The following is a 15653-nucleotide window of genomic DNA, read 5'->3' as shown; positions in this document are numbered from 1 at the left end:
CTAGAGGTGGCAGGGCAGAGAAGAAAAAAGCCTTGGGCTGACAAGTCAGAAACCCTGAGTTTCAGTTCCAGCTTGACTATTTAACTAGCTTTGAGATCCTAGAAGCCTCAGTTTTTTCCCCCTGAAAATTGGGAAATTAATCTTTGCACTATGAATCTCATAAGGATGTTATGAGAAAAGTGCTTTGGGTACAGTAAAGGACCATAGAATAGGAGCTGGTATTATCATTGTTTATAGGAAGTAAAATGTTGTCTTAACAGAGAAAAACCTAGAAGGAGTGACTTTTAAAGTTTTATTTAGTTTTATCATTTATTTTCTATTATTATATTAAAATATTTATTTCTATTAATGGAAATTAAAATATGTATAAATACATTTATAAATATATAGATATGAAGTATATTTATAAATATAAACTATATAAAATAAATTATTATTCATTTAAAATTTAAACGTAATATCCCTTTGATTCTCTGCTATTGCCAATGACTGCCTTGCACCCCATTCTCACACTCTCAATCCTATTTGTCCCCTATTTGTCCTACTTTCTAACCCAGACTGGCCTACTCTTACCAGTTCGTCACCTATGAATATTAGGAATCTCCAGAGACGTAGGTCTTTGGCTCAGTATCAAGTTCTGGTCATGAATTGAAGGAATCTTAGTGATGTACTCAGCAATCACTGGTTTTGTTCTCTTTCCCTTTTATCGACAAATTATTGTAATTTATAAATTGGTTATGTTTACAAGATCCATTGGGTAGACTAGTCTTCCAAAGGATCTCAGGGGGGATTGTGAGATTGGAATCTGTTACCCTAAAAACTACGACCCCCAGAGGGCAGCTGGGTAGCTCAGTGGATTGAGAGCCAGGCCTAGAGACAGGAGGTCCTAGGTTCAAATCCGGCCTCAGACACTTCCCAGCTGTGTGACCCTGGGCAGGTCACTTGACCCCCATTGCTTACCCTTACCAATCTTCCACCTATAAGTCAATACACAGAAGTTAAGGGTTTAAAATTAAAAAAACAAAAAACTACAACCCCCAGAAAAAACTATGATTCCCAGGACCCCACTCACTTCCTATCATTACTTTGCTGACATAGACAGGAAATAAATTGGGTGGAGATCCATGTCTAGCCTCATTTGCTTCCTGTCAGTGGCTTTGGTGGAGAAGGCATTTTGAGCAGGAAGAAAACTTAGTCACGTGGTTCTATTTTGTCAGATAATAAACTTTATAAAAATACTTGAAGTATTCAACTTTAATTTAACTCTTATATTAGAATGTCAGGACATGGACTATTAGAACAGGGAAGAAACTTTAAAGTCCCTACTTCAATCCCCATATTTCACATATAAAACCCTAGAAAAGACCAATCTCTAATTTTTATAGGTAAAGAAACTGAGGCTCAGAAAGAAGGGCATGGCCCAAGGTCACACAGCTAGTTAATGGCAGGTGTGATAGGGAAGGGAGCTAGAACTCAAGTCTTCTTACTCTTCAAGCCTTCTTTTCACTCTGACTTCTACTCCTTTCTAGATGAGATGAGGACCATAATAAGTCCGTTCTTTGAAGACCAAAAGTTCTCAAAGGTAAAGGCTGGCTTTTCGGAGGCTACTGTTGATTGTGAACTCTGATTGACTAGATGCTGCCTGAACTCAGTGTATGTGTCCAAGAAAGCTGGGCAGGGATGTAGTGAGTGATAGAGAAGCTTTTAGAGAGAAGGAAGAGTGTTTTGCTGAAGATTAGAAGTCCAGCTTGATGAGGGACATTCCATCTTCCCTTCAAAAACCAACATGGAAGGCTTTATCTCCAACATAATCATGTCTGTCTCTTCTAGAAAGGTCTTTCCCTTTCAAAGGGACACATTCTCACACCAGCTTCTCACCTTGTGACTTGAATGTCTGCCCCTCAGGGCAGTAATGACTTAACCACTCTCTTTATGGAAAACTGTTCAGTTGTTTTCAATCTTGTCCAACTCTGTGACTCCATTTGGGGTTTTCTTGGCAAAGATACTGAAGTGAAAAATCAAAGGACATCAATAAAAACGTATTTTAAAAAATTTAAAAAGCAACAAAAAAGGAATACTGAGATTGAAGATTAAAGAACTGGAATGAACTTTAGAGGTCACTAAGTTCAACCTTCTCATTTTACACATAAGGAAACCGAGACCCAGACGGCTTATGTGATTTGTCCAGCTAGTAAATACCTCAGAGAGGGTATGAACCTAGGTCTTCTGACTCCAGATCCACGATTTTATCTGCTATACCATGGTGATGGACTGGGAGGCAAAGAAATCTGAGAGAACTTCAAAGTCCATGTTGAAATGCCCTAATAGAAGGGCAGGAAATGGGGTGGAAAGGAAGACTGTAAACCAGGTGTGGAAATCCTTGAGAAACAGAGGAAGTCTGGGGCTTCTCTGAGGTACTGACTGACTGGGGTGATAAATCTGAAGAGAGTGACTTGTTAAAGAGGAGAGACTGCCAGTTGATGGTTGGTCCAGCTATGCACCTGTAAATGACTCACCTGGGCACAGGATCATAGAATTAAGAACCCAAAAAAGAGAACATTTAGTTCTGGATAAGGATTCCCTTTTCATACCCTAAAACAGTTCATGGATCTCCATTCTCCACCCAAAATTGCAGCATACTATTATAGTATACTAGTAAAAAAAATACAGGGTGGCAACAATCTGGTACTAATTAAATGAGACTTTTAAATGAATTTTGCACTTGTAAAATCATAAAGCAGTTATATTAATCATAGCCGTTATTAATAATTTATTATTGTTGTTAGTTATTTTATTATTAGTTATATTTGTTATTATTATATATCAGTTATTTCATAAACAATAAATTTATATCTGAAAAACAACTCAGATTCCTTCTTAGCCTGCCTCCTTTATTTTATAAATGAAGGAGCAGAGGGTTAGCTAGATGGCTCAATGCACTGAGAGCTTAGCCTAGAGATGGGAAGACCTGGGTTCAAATATGGTCTCAGACACTTCCTAGCTGTGTGACCTTGGGCAAGTCAGTTAACCCCCATTGCCTCCTTACTACTCTTCTGCTTTGGAACCAGTACACAGTATTGATTCTGAGAAGGAAGGTAAACATGAAAAACTTAATTTGTAATTATATAAATAAATATATTCATTATTTAAACACATGTTAATTAAAAATAAAAAAGAAATGAGGAATGACTTCCTCAAGACCCCACTGGCAGTAAATGGCAGAATTCACTTTCAAATCTAGGTCCTTGGATCTAAATGGTTAATGCATAAATGTACAAAATACACTATTTATTTAGACTAAAAAGGAGCTATTTGTTAATGTTTTATATATTTAATGGGATTAGCAGGTACACCAGTGGATTCTCAGACCCCCTGCAATAAGTCCAAGGCTCCTTCATGGGTCTGAGAACCACAGGTTGGTAATCATCAATCTAAATCTACCCTAATTTCCTCGATCTGCTACAGTCTGTGCTACACAGGAGCAGCAGAAAAGAAAATTCTCCTCACCAAAGTTTTTGGCACTGTCAATGGGTCAGTATCAGAAATCAATATGATTTTATTAATGGAAATGATACTAAAGAAGATGCATTGCCATCCGTTTTGCTGCTGCGCCCGATGGACCAAGAGAGCTTTCCATCTCACTTGAAGTTAAGATCTCCTATAAAGTTGACTCCCTGTATTAGAATGAGCTTCTTGACAGGTTTGGCATATTTTCCTACTGCTATCCCCAGCACTTTGAGTGCTTTGCACATAGTAAGCGCTTAACTAATTGACTGACTGATTGACCAGCTCTTTTTCCAGATGAGGAATGAGATCATAGAATTTAGAGCTGGAAGAGACTATAGCCATCCTCTACACCAACCTATCTCCTCCTCAGCACCATGTTACAGAGGAAGAAATAGGTCGGCTTTCTCATGGTCCATTAAAGGCAACTCCTCTCTTTCCCCAGCTCAATCCCACCACCTTCCAAGGCCAGCCAAGCAAGTGATGCTGGTGACCCCCTGGAATAAGCAAAAGAAAAGCCCTATGGACCAAAGGTTAGGATGGAAGAAGTCCTGACCTCTTGGGTGTCAGTGTCCCAAAGTTCTAGCCAGCATAATCGGGGCAGTTTGGAGTCAGCCCTGGGATTCTTGGTTCACAGTGATTCACCTTCACCTAGACTTCAGCTACTTTTAGGCAAGAACTATTTTTTATTTCTTACACATTTCTTTTAATTTTTTTTAGTGGGGGGGGGGAGCAGGAGCCAAGAATCCCCAAAGATCCCCTACAAGCCTGGTTTTATGCCCCTAATGCATTTCTCTCCTTAAAGTTATTCTCCAGAGGCAGCAATGGCCCCCACTTCCCAGAGCTCCTTATACTTGACAAAGTAAAGGCTTTGATCCACAATAACCTTTGTTGTCCATTCATTTTTTCTTGTATCTGATACTTCTTGGCCCCATTCAGGGTTTGCTTGAAAGGTATTGAAGCAGTTTGCCATTTCCTTCTCCAGCTCATTTGATGGGTGAGGAAATTGAGGCAAACAGAGTTAAGGGACTTGCCCAAGGTCACAAAGCTAGCAAGTGTCTAAAGCCACATTTGCCCTCAAGAAGATGAATCTTCTTCTTGCCTTCAGATCTAGCACTCTATTCACCTAGTTACCCACCTGACCCATAGTAAGTGCTAAATAAAGGTTGACTGACTGGTTGACTGGCTAACAGAATTTTGCCTCTGGAGCTTACCAGCTTGGTGATCATGGACAAGTCTTGTCACCTATGATCCTCAGTTTCCTCTTTAAACAGATAATAATGATTCCACTTCCCTCTCAGGATCAATTAGCAACTCAGATGCAATAATGCACTTTATGATGATGTTTAAAAAACCCTGATCTTCTGTCTTAGAATTAATACCACGAATTGGTTCTAAGGCAGAAGAATGGTGAAGGGCTAGGCAATTGGGGCTAAGTGATTTGCTCAAGGTCCCACAGCTGGGAAGTGTTAGAGGCTAGATTTGAATCCAGGACCTCCCATCACCTTGATGTCCTTGATAATATACTTTAAAGAGCATTATCAATGGCAGCTGTTATTAGTGCTGCAGCCCCAAGGTCAGTACTTCTATCTCCTATGCCTTATGGTCTCTCTTCCTCCACCTCATCTACCTCAGTTTCTCCTCCTCCTGTCTCCTACCTGGCATCATCTTTTCATAGCTGGAGATGAGCAATGCCTGTGTAATAAGGGTAATAATTAAGCACCTACTATGTGCCAGGCTCTGTGCTAAGCATTTTACAAATATGATCTCGTTTGAGCCTCACAACAATCCTGGGAGGGAGATACTGTACAATGAGATAGAATAGAATGCAGATTTAATTGTGATTATTAATTAGCGGTGTATGTTGCCCATTTGTTTGAGGGTCAATGAGTGTTAAGGAGAAAATGATTAGTGTTACCCAGTCGCTGCCATCAACAACCCTGCTGTAGCTCAGGTTAATGGGGGCATGAAGCCACTCTCTAGGATCCAACAAAATGGTGGTCAGATATGTAAAACCCAGTGGAATTGCTTGTTGGCTATGGGAGGGGGTTGGGAGGAGGGGAGGGAAAGAACATGAATCATGTAACCATGGAAAACTATTCTAATTAATTAATTATAAATTTTCAATTAAGAAAATAAAGTTCTTTCAAACCTGAAAAAAATGGTGGTCAGATCATCATAGAGGGAGTCACAAAACTGTGCCACTGGGACCATGAGATCATTCAAGCCCTGAATATTATTAACAACCGACATATATACTGGGATTTTGGCATGCATTATCTCCCTTGCTTGGGAATTCAGCATGGTACAGGGAGAAGAATACTGCTCTGGAATCAGAGGACCTGGGTTCAAATCTTGTGTCTGATGTTTATGTAAGATTAAAATTAATATCCAATTACTCCAAGCATTATATTTTATAAGATTTATTAATAATCACTTGAAGTAGAGGAAATAGAAAGAACCTGAGTAAAGAGCAATTTTTCCTGACCACGTTCTCGAGAGAAGGCTTACAGAAACTTTATCTCCAGATCATAAGGACCTAAAGTGAGGTTGAAAGTGGGATGCTGGGAATCTTAGTTTAAGGGTACAGAATTCTAATTACACATTTACTACCTGATTGACCTGGAGTAAGTCACTTCACACATTTCTGGGTCTTGGTTTTGTTCTTCTTTAAAATGAGAGGATGGAATTAAATGACTTCTTAAGTTCCTTCTATCTTTAGATCTAAGATCCTTACAAAAGTTCTGGATTTTTTTTAAAGTAGAGGCATAGCAAGCCCTATTTTATAGTTGGGGAAACTGAGGCACAGAGGGAGTGACTTGTCCAGGGTCACATCATTAGGGAGTAACAGAGATAGAATTGAAGAGCAGGGGCTCAAAGGATTCCAGGTCTAGTTTTTGTTTTCTATGAGGTTTCTCTGTCTCTCCTAGTCTATCTATATTTACCTCTCTAACTTAGAAGGCAATTTACCTGGGGCAGCTAAATGGGTCAGTGGGTTGAGAGCCAGGTCTAGGGATGGGAGGTCCTGAATTCAAATCTGATCTTAGATACTTCTTAGATCCTGTGCAAATCACTTCACCCCCATTGCCCAGCCCATACCATTCTTCTGCCTTGGAACCAGTACAAAATATTGATTCTAAGATGGAAGATAAGAGTTTAAAAAAAAAAGGAAGGCAATTTACTCCTAGTACAAGGTTAATTGACCTCAATTTGTGTTAGAGGGCTTAGGTTCAAATCCTAGCTTTGCTGCTTACTACCTGGGCACCCTTAAGCAAGACACTCCTTTTCTCAGGGCCTTAGTCTTCTCATTTGTAAAATTACAAAAATTGGTAAAATTGTAAAAAATATGATTTGAAAAAGCAATTGGTTGGAATAGAAGGAGTATCTAAAGTTCCTTCCAGCTGTAAATGCTAGGAACCTTCACCTCCACGGGATCACCCCTTCCTAACCTCAGCAAGGACAGGTCTCTCTCCAGTATCTTTAGTCTTTCAAATGAATGCAAAATCTTTTCTCTTGCTTTCCTCTACCAGGGTCCCGGATGAAGCCCGCTCCTCCCCAGCTAGATACCAGGGAAAACTGGGCATCCATCCCCGATCAGGGGAGAGGGACAACTTTGTTTTGGTGATTATGGGCAGTGATGGATCAAGGCCCTTTGGAATGCTCTATGCCAAGACTGGGAGGAATGTTCCCTCAGAGAATAGCTTGGTTAAAAAATGATTAGGAAAAACAAATAGCACAGGAGATAGTGCCAGAAGGCCTGGATCAAATCTGACCTCAGACACTTTCCAGTTGGGTGACCCTGGGCAAGTCACTTAACTCAGATCGCCTAGGCCTTGTGCTCTTCTGTCCTAGAATTGATACTAAGAAGGTAAGGGCTTAAATTCTTTTTTTTTTTTTAAACCCTTGTACTTCGGTGTATTGTCTCATAGGTGGAAGAGTGGTAAGGGTGGGCAATGGGGGTCAAGTGACTTGCCCAGGGTCACACAGCTGGGAAGTGGCTGAGGCTGGGTTTGAACCTAGGACCTCCTGTCTCTAGGCCTGACTCTCACTCCANGTACTTCGGTGTATTGTCTCATAGGTGGAAGAGTGGTAAGGGTGGGCAATGGGGGTCAAGTGACTTGCCCAGGGTCACACAGCTGGGAAGTGGCTGAGGCTGGGTTTGAACCTAGGACCTCCCTTCTCTAGGCCTGACTCTCATTCCACTGAGCTACCCAGCTGCCCCCGAGGGCTTAAATTCTTGAGAGACAGTATTTCTTAATTTTAAAATAATTTATTGTTATATTTAGAATCTAATATATTATGTAATAATATATAGTATTAGATATTAATTATGAAATTAAATAATATTAATTATAATTAAGTCGAGATATCTTAAATATGGTCAAAGGATTTTCTTGAATTCTCCAAAGGCCCTTCCCTGCCCCCATTCCTGGCCCAGGTACCTATATGCCTTTGGGGGATCTCTTTATTCAGCTCTTCCTTAGACCATCCCAAGACATCTCTAATTGGTAATCAGCTAATTAGGAGGTGACCATTAACCTCTCACCCTTCCCCCACACCAAGAGATGGCTAGGTAATTAGCTAGTCCAGTCCTCTGGAAGAGAATCATTGTAAAACCAGGGGGTTAGCCAGAACCTGTGAAAAGACCACATTCCTAAGGACAAAGAGAATGTAAAAATCTAGAGATTGAATGGAGCCAGGGCTAAGACCTAGCTCAGAAATTCTTCCTAATATACAGAAACTAATAAAAATAATGTGGCATATATTACATTAATGAATAGAAATAACACAGTATATAAAAATCAATTCAGCTCTTAAAAATCTGATTTAATATTTCAAAACCCTCTTTAGGAAAAAAAAACGTTTAACAGCAGAAAGCTGCTCTATGGAAATAGTTTTATTTACACATTGTTTTAAAGATTTTAATTGATCTTCTAAGTTTTAAAAATTATCAAGAGCATCTCCCAGAGGAGGCAAAACTCGCAGGATTATTGATTTAGAGATAGGAGGGACCTCAGAGGCCATTCCTTCCAATTCCCTAATTTCACAGATGAAGAAACTGAGACCCAGAAAGGTTATTTGATCTATCTGATATCTTAAAGCAGGATTTGAATCCAGGTCTCCATGCCTCCGAGTCTAGCACTCCATCTGCCGGTTTCTGAGCCTGAGGGCGGGAGATGGAGAAAAAGGGCGAATTTGGGGCTTACCTGAAAAGATCTTCCCGTCCAGGGTCAGGAGAGCTGCCCCGACTGGGAAGTTACTGTAGGGACAATAGGCAAACTTCTTGGCTTCTTGGCCCTGGATGATGAGCTTCTCAATCTGAGCTGGATCTAAAGGCTCCCAGGTGCTGGGGCATGGAGCCAGGTCAACGGGCACTTGAGCCATCGCCTTGACCCTAAAGAGCTCCTCTTGTCTCGGGTCAGCAGTTAGCAAGGAGCAGGGAGGCAGCAGTGGGTGCCTGGCTGGGGATGGGCGCTAGGCACCAAAAGGGTGTGGGCCTGAGGAACCAACGAGAGTCCGGGCTTGGGGCCATGACTCCACCCTCCTCCTCCCCCTCGTGGGTGTGTCCTCGGCTGTCCAGCTGGTCTTTTGCCTAGTAGGTGTGCCTGTGGAGCTGTGGGTGTGGGTAGAGGTTGGGTGACCGGCCACCTCGGTCCTCCGTCCCCAACCGCAGGCTGGCGCTCCAAAACTCTGGGCTCCAAAGCCCGCAAAGAGAGCTGCGCTTCTGAGGTCCAGGCCAGTGGTGTCCCGGTCCCCCTCTTCTCCTTGTGCTCACGGGGGACGGAGAGGGGAAAGGATACTATCAACATTTCCCTCTCTGAAACCCAGAAGGAGCCAACTGCATTTCACGGAACAATTTTGATGTTATTGACTTTTGTTTTAATACTGAAACCGGTGAAATTCTCAAGAGGCCGCCTTTCTCAATTTTGCCTTGTTTTTTCATCTTTTTTTATTCCAATAACAAACTTACACGTTTTCCCAAGTTACGTGATTCATGCTGTCACCCTCCTCTCTTTCCTCCCCCTCCGCAAGTTGACAAGCAATTCTACTGGGCTAGTATTTCTCAATTTTATCTTTTTTTTTTTTTTTTAATTCCACTAACAAATTTACACGTTTTCCCAAGTTAGGCGATTCTTGTTCTCTTCCTCTCCTCTTCCCCCCCCCCCCCCCTCCCTCGGGCAGTTGACAAGCAATCACACTGGGTTAATACTTCTCAATTTTATCTTATTTTTTTTTATTCCAATAACAAATTTACACGTTTTCCCAAATTACGTGATTCTTGTTCTCTCCCTCCCCTCTTTCCTCCCCCTCCCCAAGTTGACTGGGCTAGTACTTCTCAATTTTCTCTAATTTTTTAAAAATTCCAATAACAAATTTACACGTTTTCCCAAGTTATGTGATTCTTGTTCTCTCCCTCCCTTCCTTTCTCCCCCTCGGGCAGTTGACAAGCAATCCCACTGGGTTAATACTTCTCAATTTTAAAATAAATTATTACTTGACTGGTCAAGACATCCTAACTTGGTCAGATGATTTTTCTACACAATCAAAAGACACCCCCCACCCCCTTCCCAGGTACCTATATAAGTTTTTGGGAGCTTGTAATTCACTTCCTCCCTTGAATACCCCAAGACCTCTCTAGTTGGTAAATAGTTAATTAGGAGGTGATCCATCAAACTCTCAGCCCATCCCCACCACCTATATACTTGATGGGAGGCCCTTAGACTAAGAGAGAATCATTGTTGTAAGACATTTCTGTGGAATTCCTGCAAACAAAGGATATGTTAATCTGTAGATAGGGTGGAGCCATGGATCCAAATCTCTCACACAGGAATTTTCTCTAACATCTCAGAATCTTCTTATCCAAAACCCTGATATGGTATCTATCTATATCTACCTATATCTACATCTACATCTACATCTACATCTACATCTACATCTACATCTACATCTATATCTATATCTGACATGAGAATATATATAAGAATATATAAAACGCAAGAATATATAATATGAGAATATATATAATGTGAGAATATATAACATGAGAATATATGATGTGAGAATATATAATATGAGAATATATATAATGTGAGAATATATATAACATGAGAATATATAACGTGAGAATATATATAATATGAGAATATATAGTCTCACAATAGCATCTTTCTTTCTGAATCTCTTTCCTCCCCAGAATAATTTCTTATAATATAGGATTTTTTTTAAAGGAGAAGAAAAGCAGTTCAGTAAAACCAAAGATATATGGAATAAAAGAGACAGTAAATCTGAATCTGCATCCCCATTGTTCCCAAAGATCAGAGGAAAGTGCATTTTCTCTATCTTAGGGCAAAATTCCTCAGTCATGATAATCACTCCGTGGTTGGCTTGATATTTCTGTTGTTCTTTGCATTTACATCTAGAACTCTTGGGAACTTACAAAAAAAAAAAAAGATGAACTTTCATATGTAATGGATTTCTTTTGTAATTCAAAAGATTTTGTTTTATTTATTTAAAAGCATCATTTTGAAATGTGGTTCACAGACCCCCAGATATTGCCCAAAGGGCCCCAGAACTCACAAAAAGGTGAAGAACCTTTGGTTTAGAATTAGAATTAGAATTTAGAACAATCTAAACTTTAGATTGTTACAGTCATTTTGAATGCCTCTATTCTACTAGGTGCAGAGTACTCTGCCTTAGGAACCTGAGATGGTACAATTTAGAGAAAAGAGACAACTTGGTGGCCTTTTATTTTTATTTTTATGAATGAGGACATGGAGACCTGGAGAGGGGACATGAGTTGCTCTGGGGGCTGGGTTGGGGGTTACATCTGTGCACACAGGACTCTTGGTCAGGGCTAAGGTACCTTTCAGGATCAGGCTTGTGTTCATTCGGCTTAAGTTATGTTTAAATCCGGCTTCAGACACTTACTAGATGTGTGACCCTGGGCAAGTCATTTTGACATGGGCATTGTGCAGAGATGGCATGGACACTGCCTAACCCAGGCAAACTTGTAAACAGGGAAATTCCCTTGCTCCTTTTTGTCCTTGTGACTCCTAACCCAAGAACATCTGATAGATCCTGTAAGGTCCTGAGATTAGTATCACCTTTGAATTGTCTTTTAGTTTGAAATGGATATGGAGATGCACCTCCAGGCTATACCTTGATATCATCAAGTTTTTTCTCAGACATCCATCTGTCCTCTGAACTATGAGGGCCACCCCCCATGTCTTCAGGCAGACCTGGTCAGATGACCAAACACCCCACCAAATACCTGAGTGGTTACCACACTAGAGTCATGTCTCCACTGTTGTAAAGAACATAAAACCCCCTGAACTGAAGCATTCTGGGAGCAACCCCTAGGGTCGTTCCACTCACGCCATAACTGGGGGAGATAGCTTTTCCATCCATCCTGTCCACCCCCCTTCCCAAGGAACAGCTCCCCATCTTGCTGTTCTACCATGCTATTCCATCTTGCTATCCCACCTTGCTATCCTCCTGGCCAGTCTCAACATTACCTTCCAAATTAATAAATTTCTCTTTTTACTTTTAAGCTAAGTTTTGGAGTCTTGCATTCTTGCAAAAAGTATCCTTCCTGAACCCAGGGGTTCACCATTTGCACCCCTATAACAATTTAACCCTGCTTACCTCAATTTCTTCCATTGTAAAAATGAACTGGAGAAGGAAATGATAAACCACTTCAGTATCTTTGCCAAGAAAACTCTAAATGAGGTCACAGAGGTCAACACAACTGAAATGACTGAATAACAACAAAGCCAAGATTAGAAGGAAAGCAGAAAATGGGGGGGAGGGATTTTTATAACCATTTTCTTAAATAAAGGCTTCATATCTCAACTATATAGAGAACTACGTAAAATGTATAAGAAGGTGAATCATTCCCCAAATGATAAATGGTCAAAGGATATATGCAGGAAATTTTTGGAAGAAGAAATCAAAGCTCCATATAGTTATATTTTATGGGGTTACAACCAGATGTTGTGGGGTACAATGGTGAACCCCTGGGTTTGGGAAGGATACCTTTTGCAAGAATGCAAGATTCCAAACTTAAAAGTAAAAAGAGAAATTTATTAATTTGGAAAGTAATATTGAGAATGGCCAGGAGAATAGCAAGGTGGAATAGCATGGTGGAACAGCAAGATGGGGAGCTGTTCCTTGGGGGGGCAGCATGTATGGAAAATCTGTCCCCCCCCCAGTTATGGCGTGAGTAGAACAACCCTAGGGGTTGCTCCCTGAATGCTTCAGTTCAGGGGTTTTTATATTCTTTACAACAGTGTGAGGTTATTTCCTGGTGTGGATGTGACTCTTGAGTTGTAGGCACTGGGATATTCAGTGGGGTGAGGGGTCTGCCTGAGACCCTCAGGGCCTAGGCTATCAAGGGGTGGCCTGGAGGTGTATCTCTCTGTCTATCTCAACCTAATAAGGATAATAGTCTTTGGCTTGGGAGTCACAAGGACAGGAAGGGGGAAGGGAATTTCCCTGTTTACAGATTACCTGAGTTAAGGAGTACAGTGTCCATGCCATCTCTGTACAATGCCCATGTCAATTTGAAAAAATGCACCAAATCATTATTGATTTAGAGAAATGCAATAACTGAGTTACTACCTCCTACTTATCAGATTGGCTAAAATGATAGAATGGGAAAATGACAAATGCTGGAGGGGGATATGGAAAAAATGGGATGTGAATACACTATTGATGGAATTATGAACTAATACAACAATTTTGGAGAGCAATATGGAATTATGCCCAAAGAGCTCTAAAACCCTTTCACCTATACCCCAAAGAGATCAGGGGGAAAAGAAAAGAACCTATTGGTTCTAAATCTCAATAGCAGCTCTCTTTGTGGTGGCAAAGAATTGGAAATTGAGAGGATGCCTGTTATGGGGCCTCTCCCGGCCACTTTAGACTGTGACTAGTGCTCCATTCCCAAGTGAGTGGCATTCCTTTCCCTCTCTCCAAAAATCTATATAAACACATTGCATTCTGGAGTTCAGTGGCAGTCCCAGGACTGAGATTCTGTGTATCTTCTGGAATTAATCTTCCTAAATTGATTAAAGACCTTTATTATAACTACTTTGGCAGTTCTGTGTTTTTTTCAGGTTGACATTGTTTATCCAGGTATCAAATTACAAAGACCAGTGTTCATCATAGCACTTATTCAAACCATTATTAGGCCAGGTTTTTGTAAAAAATAAAATGAATATAAAAGGATAGCTTTAAAAATATTATGGTTTTAAAAGATTTATTGGTAGCCATTAGAAAGATGAAGTCACATGTCATGCTGAGTCAGTTTAAAAAACCACACGCCTAGCCTGCTGCCTCCATGGTGTATAGAACTTAAAGAGAAAGAGCAAGTCCAGCCCCTCAGTCTTATCCTCCTGTCTACATCATCACATACCTGCTTATGTCATCAAGTAACAACAGGAAGCCAGTGGGCTCATGGGAAATGTAGTTCAAGGACCCCAAAATTCCACAGGTAGCCAGTGGGCTCACGGGAAATTACTTGAGACCCCCAAATTCCAATAACACATTCCCCTCTGATGATCATTGGGTGCCTAGTCTCCCTAAGTGATCATTTTACATAATCATCTTATACCCCCAAAGGTCTTCTAACTACAATAGTTAGAGATAAGAGGGAAATAAAAGAGAGAGAAAGCAAAAACCAATGTTTTGCTAGATGCATTGACAAAAAACAATTGGGGGACAGTCTCCTTCAACATAAGAGTGTACATTCAAAAAAAGTGTGCAACCCCCCACAGTTCAATCAGCTGCACCCCGAAGTTCATTCTGGATCTTCTTGATGCAGTGCAGGTTTATGTAGGCATCTTCATGGTGCCTTCTCCAAACAGATTCATTGTCTGAATTCTGGGAGGTAGCAAGTTTCTTATCCTGAAATTATTCTCAAAAGAATTTAATCTTTACATTATAGATTATAATATATACATACTCCTCTGAGGAGAATTAATAACACATTCCCCCCTGAAGAGGGTAAAGGCCAACATCCAGATCAGCTAAGGATACATGGCTGAGTTATGGGGTTATACAAGTCAATTATCAAAAGAAATCCAAAAACATCAAAAAAAATTCAAATAAAAGAGAAAAAAATAACTTGTGGATGAAATGTAAAATGTCCAAATCTTATATGCAAAAATGTAAGTAAAGGAAAAATAAACTTATAGCAGGTCCTTGAATCAAGGCACAATTAAAGTGATTTATGCAATTGTGCCCTTACCCATTTAGTAGCCGTGACTACAGAAAGTTGCCACACTTATAAAAGAGAAAGAAAGGACCAAATTTTGGGTGAAAAAGGAAAGTGTCTCTCCCTGGTCTGATTTGCCTTCACTCTCAGGGATAGGGAGAGCCAGAATGATAGCCAACCTTTGGTACTTGTCTAGGATGTAGCTCAGGGAAGTCTGGCCTCTAACATATGTCAGAACAGCCACAACCCCTGTAGCAATCCAGGTATACATTAATTGTGATATTATATTAAGAATGCTCAAAAACTAACTCTTGTATTGCTAATGATTGATTTCTGTAATCTTGAGTTTAATTGAACCTCAACCATGCCAAATTCCTAGCCCTTCACTAAGGCTACACTCCAGAAGACTGGTCAGCTATCTCAGTCTCCTTACTTTACCTACAATGAACAATTAACATATGTATCAAACATCAGTAGATGCCTTAGGCCATATCAGCTCCTGATCCAGGTGTTAGCTCTACTTATTGTTTTAGGTTCTGGCAATTTGTATCTCCTGATGATTACCTCATAATGTTAATATATCAAACTACTTGGCTCTCCCCTTCCCCCTATATGGTTGTAACCCCAATAAAAGTAGCAATATGACAGTTGAGGATTAAGCTCTTGACCATCAGAGTTCTGAACCATCTAAGCTCTTGACCACCAGAGCTTACTTGCTGTCTGTCTACCTTATGCCAGAACTTTCTATGTCTGTGTATCTTTATTCTCACCTTATTTTCTCTTTCCATTAGTCCTTAACTCGTAACCCATTTTCACTCAGTCCTTGGTTCCCCTTTCTGAGTGTCCTACCCACTAGCAATTTTTGTGGAGCTGCTGGACAGCTTCAACCCCGAACCCCAAACATTAGGTTCAAGTCCTTAGTATTGGCTTT

The 15653-nt window shown here is 40.4% G+C and overlaps 2 protein-coding genes across 2 annotated transcripts in view; both read right to left on the bottom strand.

The window, feature by feature from the left end:
- Window positions 1-9025, bottom strand: part of CDA (cytidine deaminase) — a 31788-nt gene extending 22763 nt beyond the window's left edge. Inside the window, exon 1 of the mRNA XM_044668710.1 lies at window positions 8712-9025. Within this exon, the coding sequence (XP_044524645.1) occupies window positions 8712-8889 (178 nt within the window). The 5' untranslated portion in view covers window positions 8890-9025. The remainder of the gene's footprint in view (window positions 1-8711) is intronic.
- Window positions 9026-14283: 5258 nt separating this feature from the next.
- The window catches only part of FAM43B (family with sequence similarity 43 member B), a 61678-nt gene continuing 60308 nt past the window's right edge, over window positions 14284-15653 (bottom strand). The window contains exon 3 of the mRNA XM_044668709.1: window positions 14284-14388. Within this exon, the coding sequence (XP_044524644.1) occupies window positions 14284-14388 (105 nt within the window). The remainder of the gene's footprint in view (window positions 14389-15653) is intronic.

The sequence above is a fragment of the Gracilinanus agilis genome, chromosome 3 (genome assembly GCF_016433145.1).
Source record: "Gracilinanus agilis isolate LMUSP501 chromosome 3, AgileGrace, whole genome shotgun sequence".
In the NCBI taxonomy this organism is placed as follows: Eukaryota; Metazoa; Chordata; class Mammalia; order Didelphimorphia; family Didelphidae; genus Gracilinanus; species Gracilinanus agilis.
This window is presented reverse-complemented; position numbering and strand designations above follow the sequence as displayed.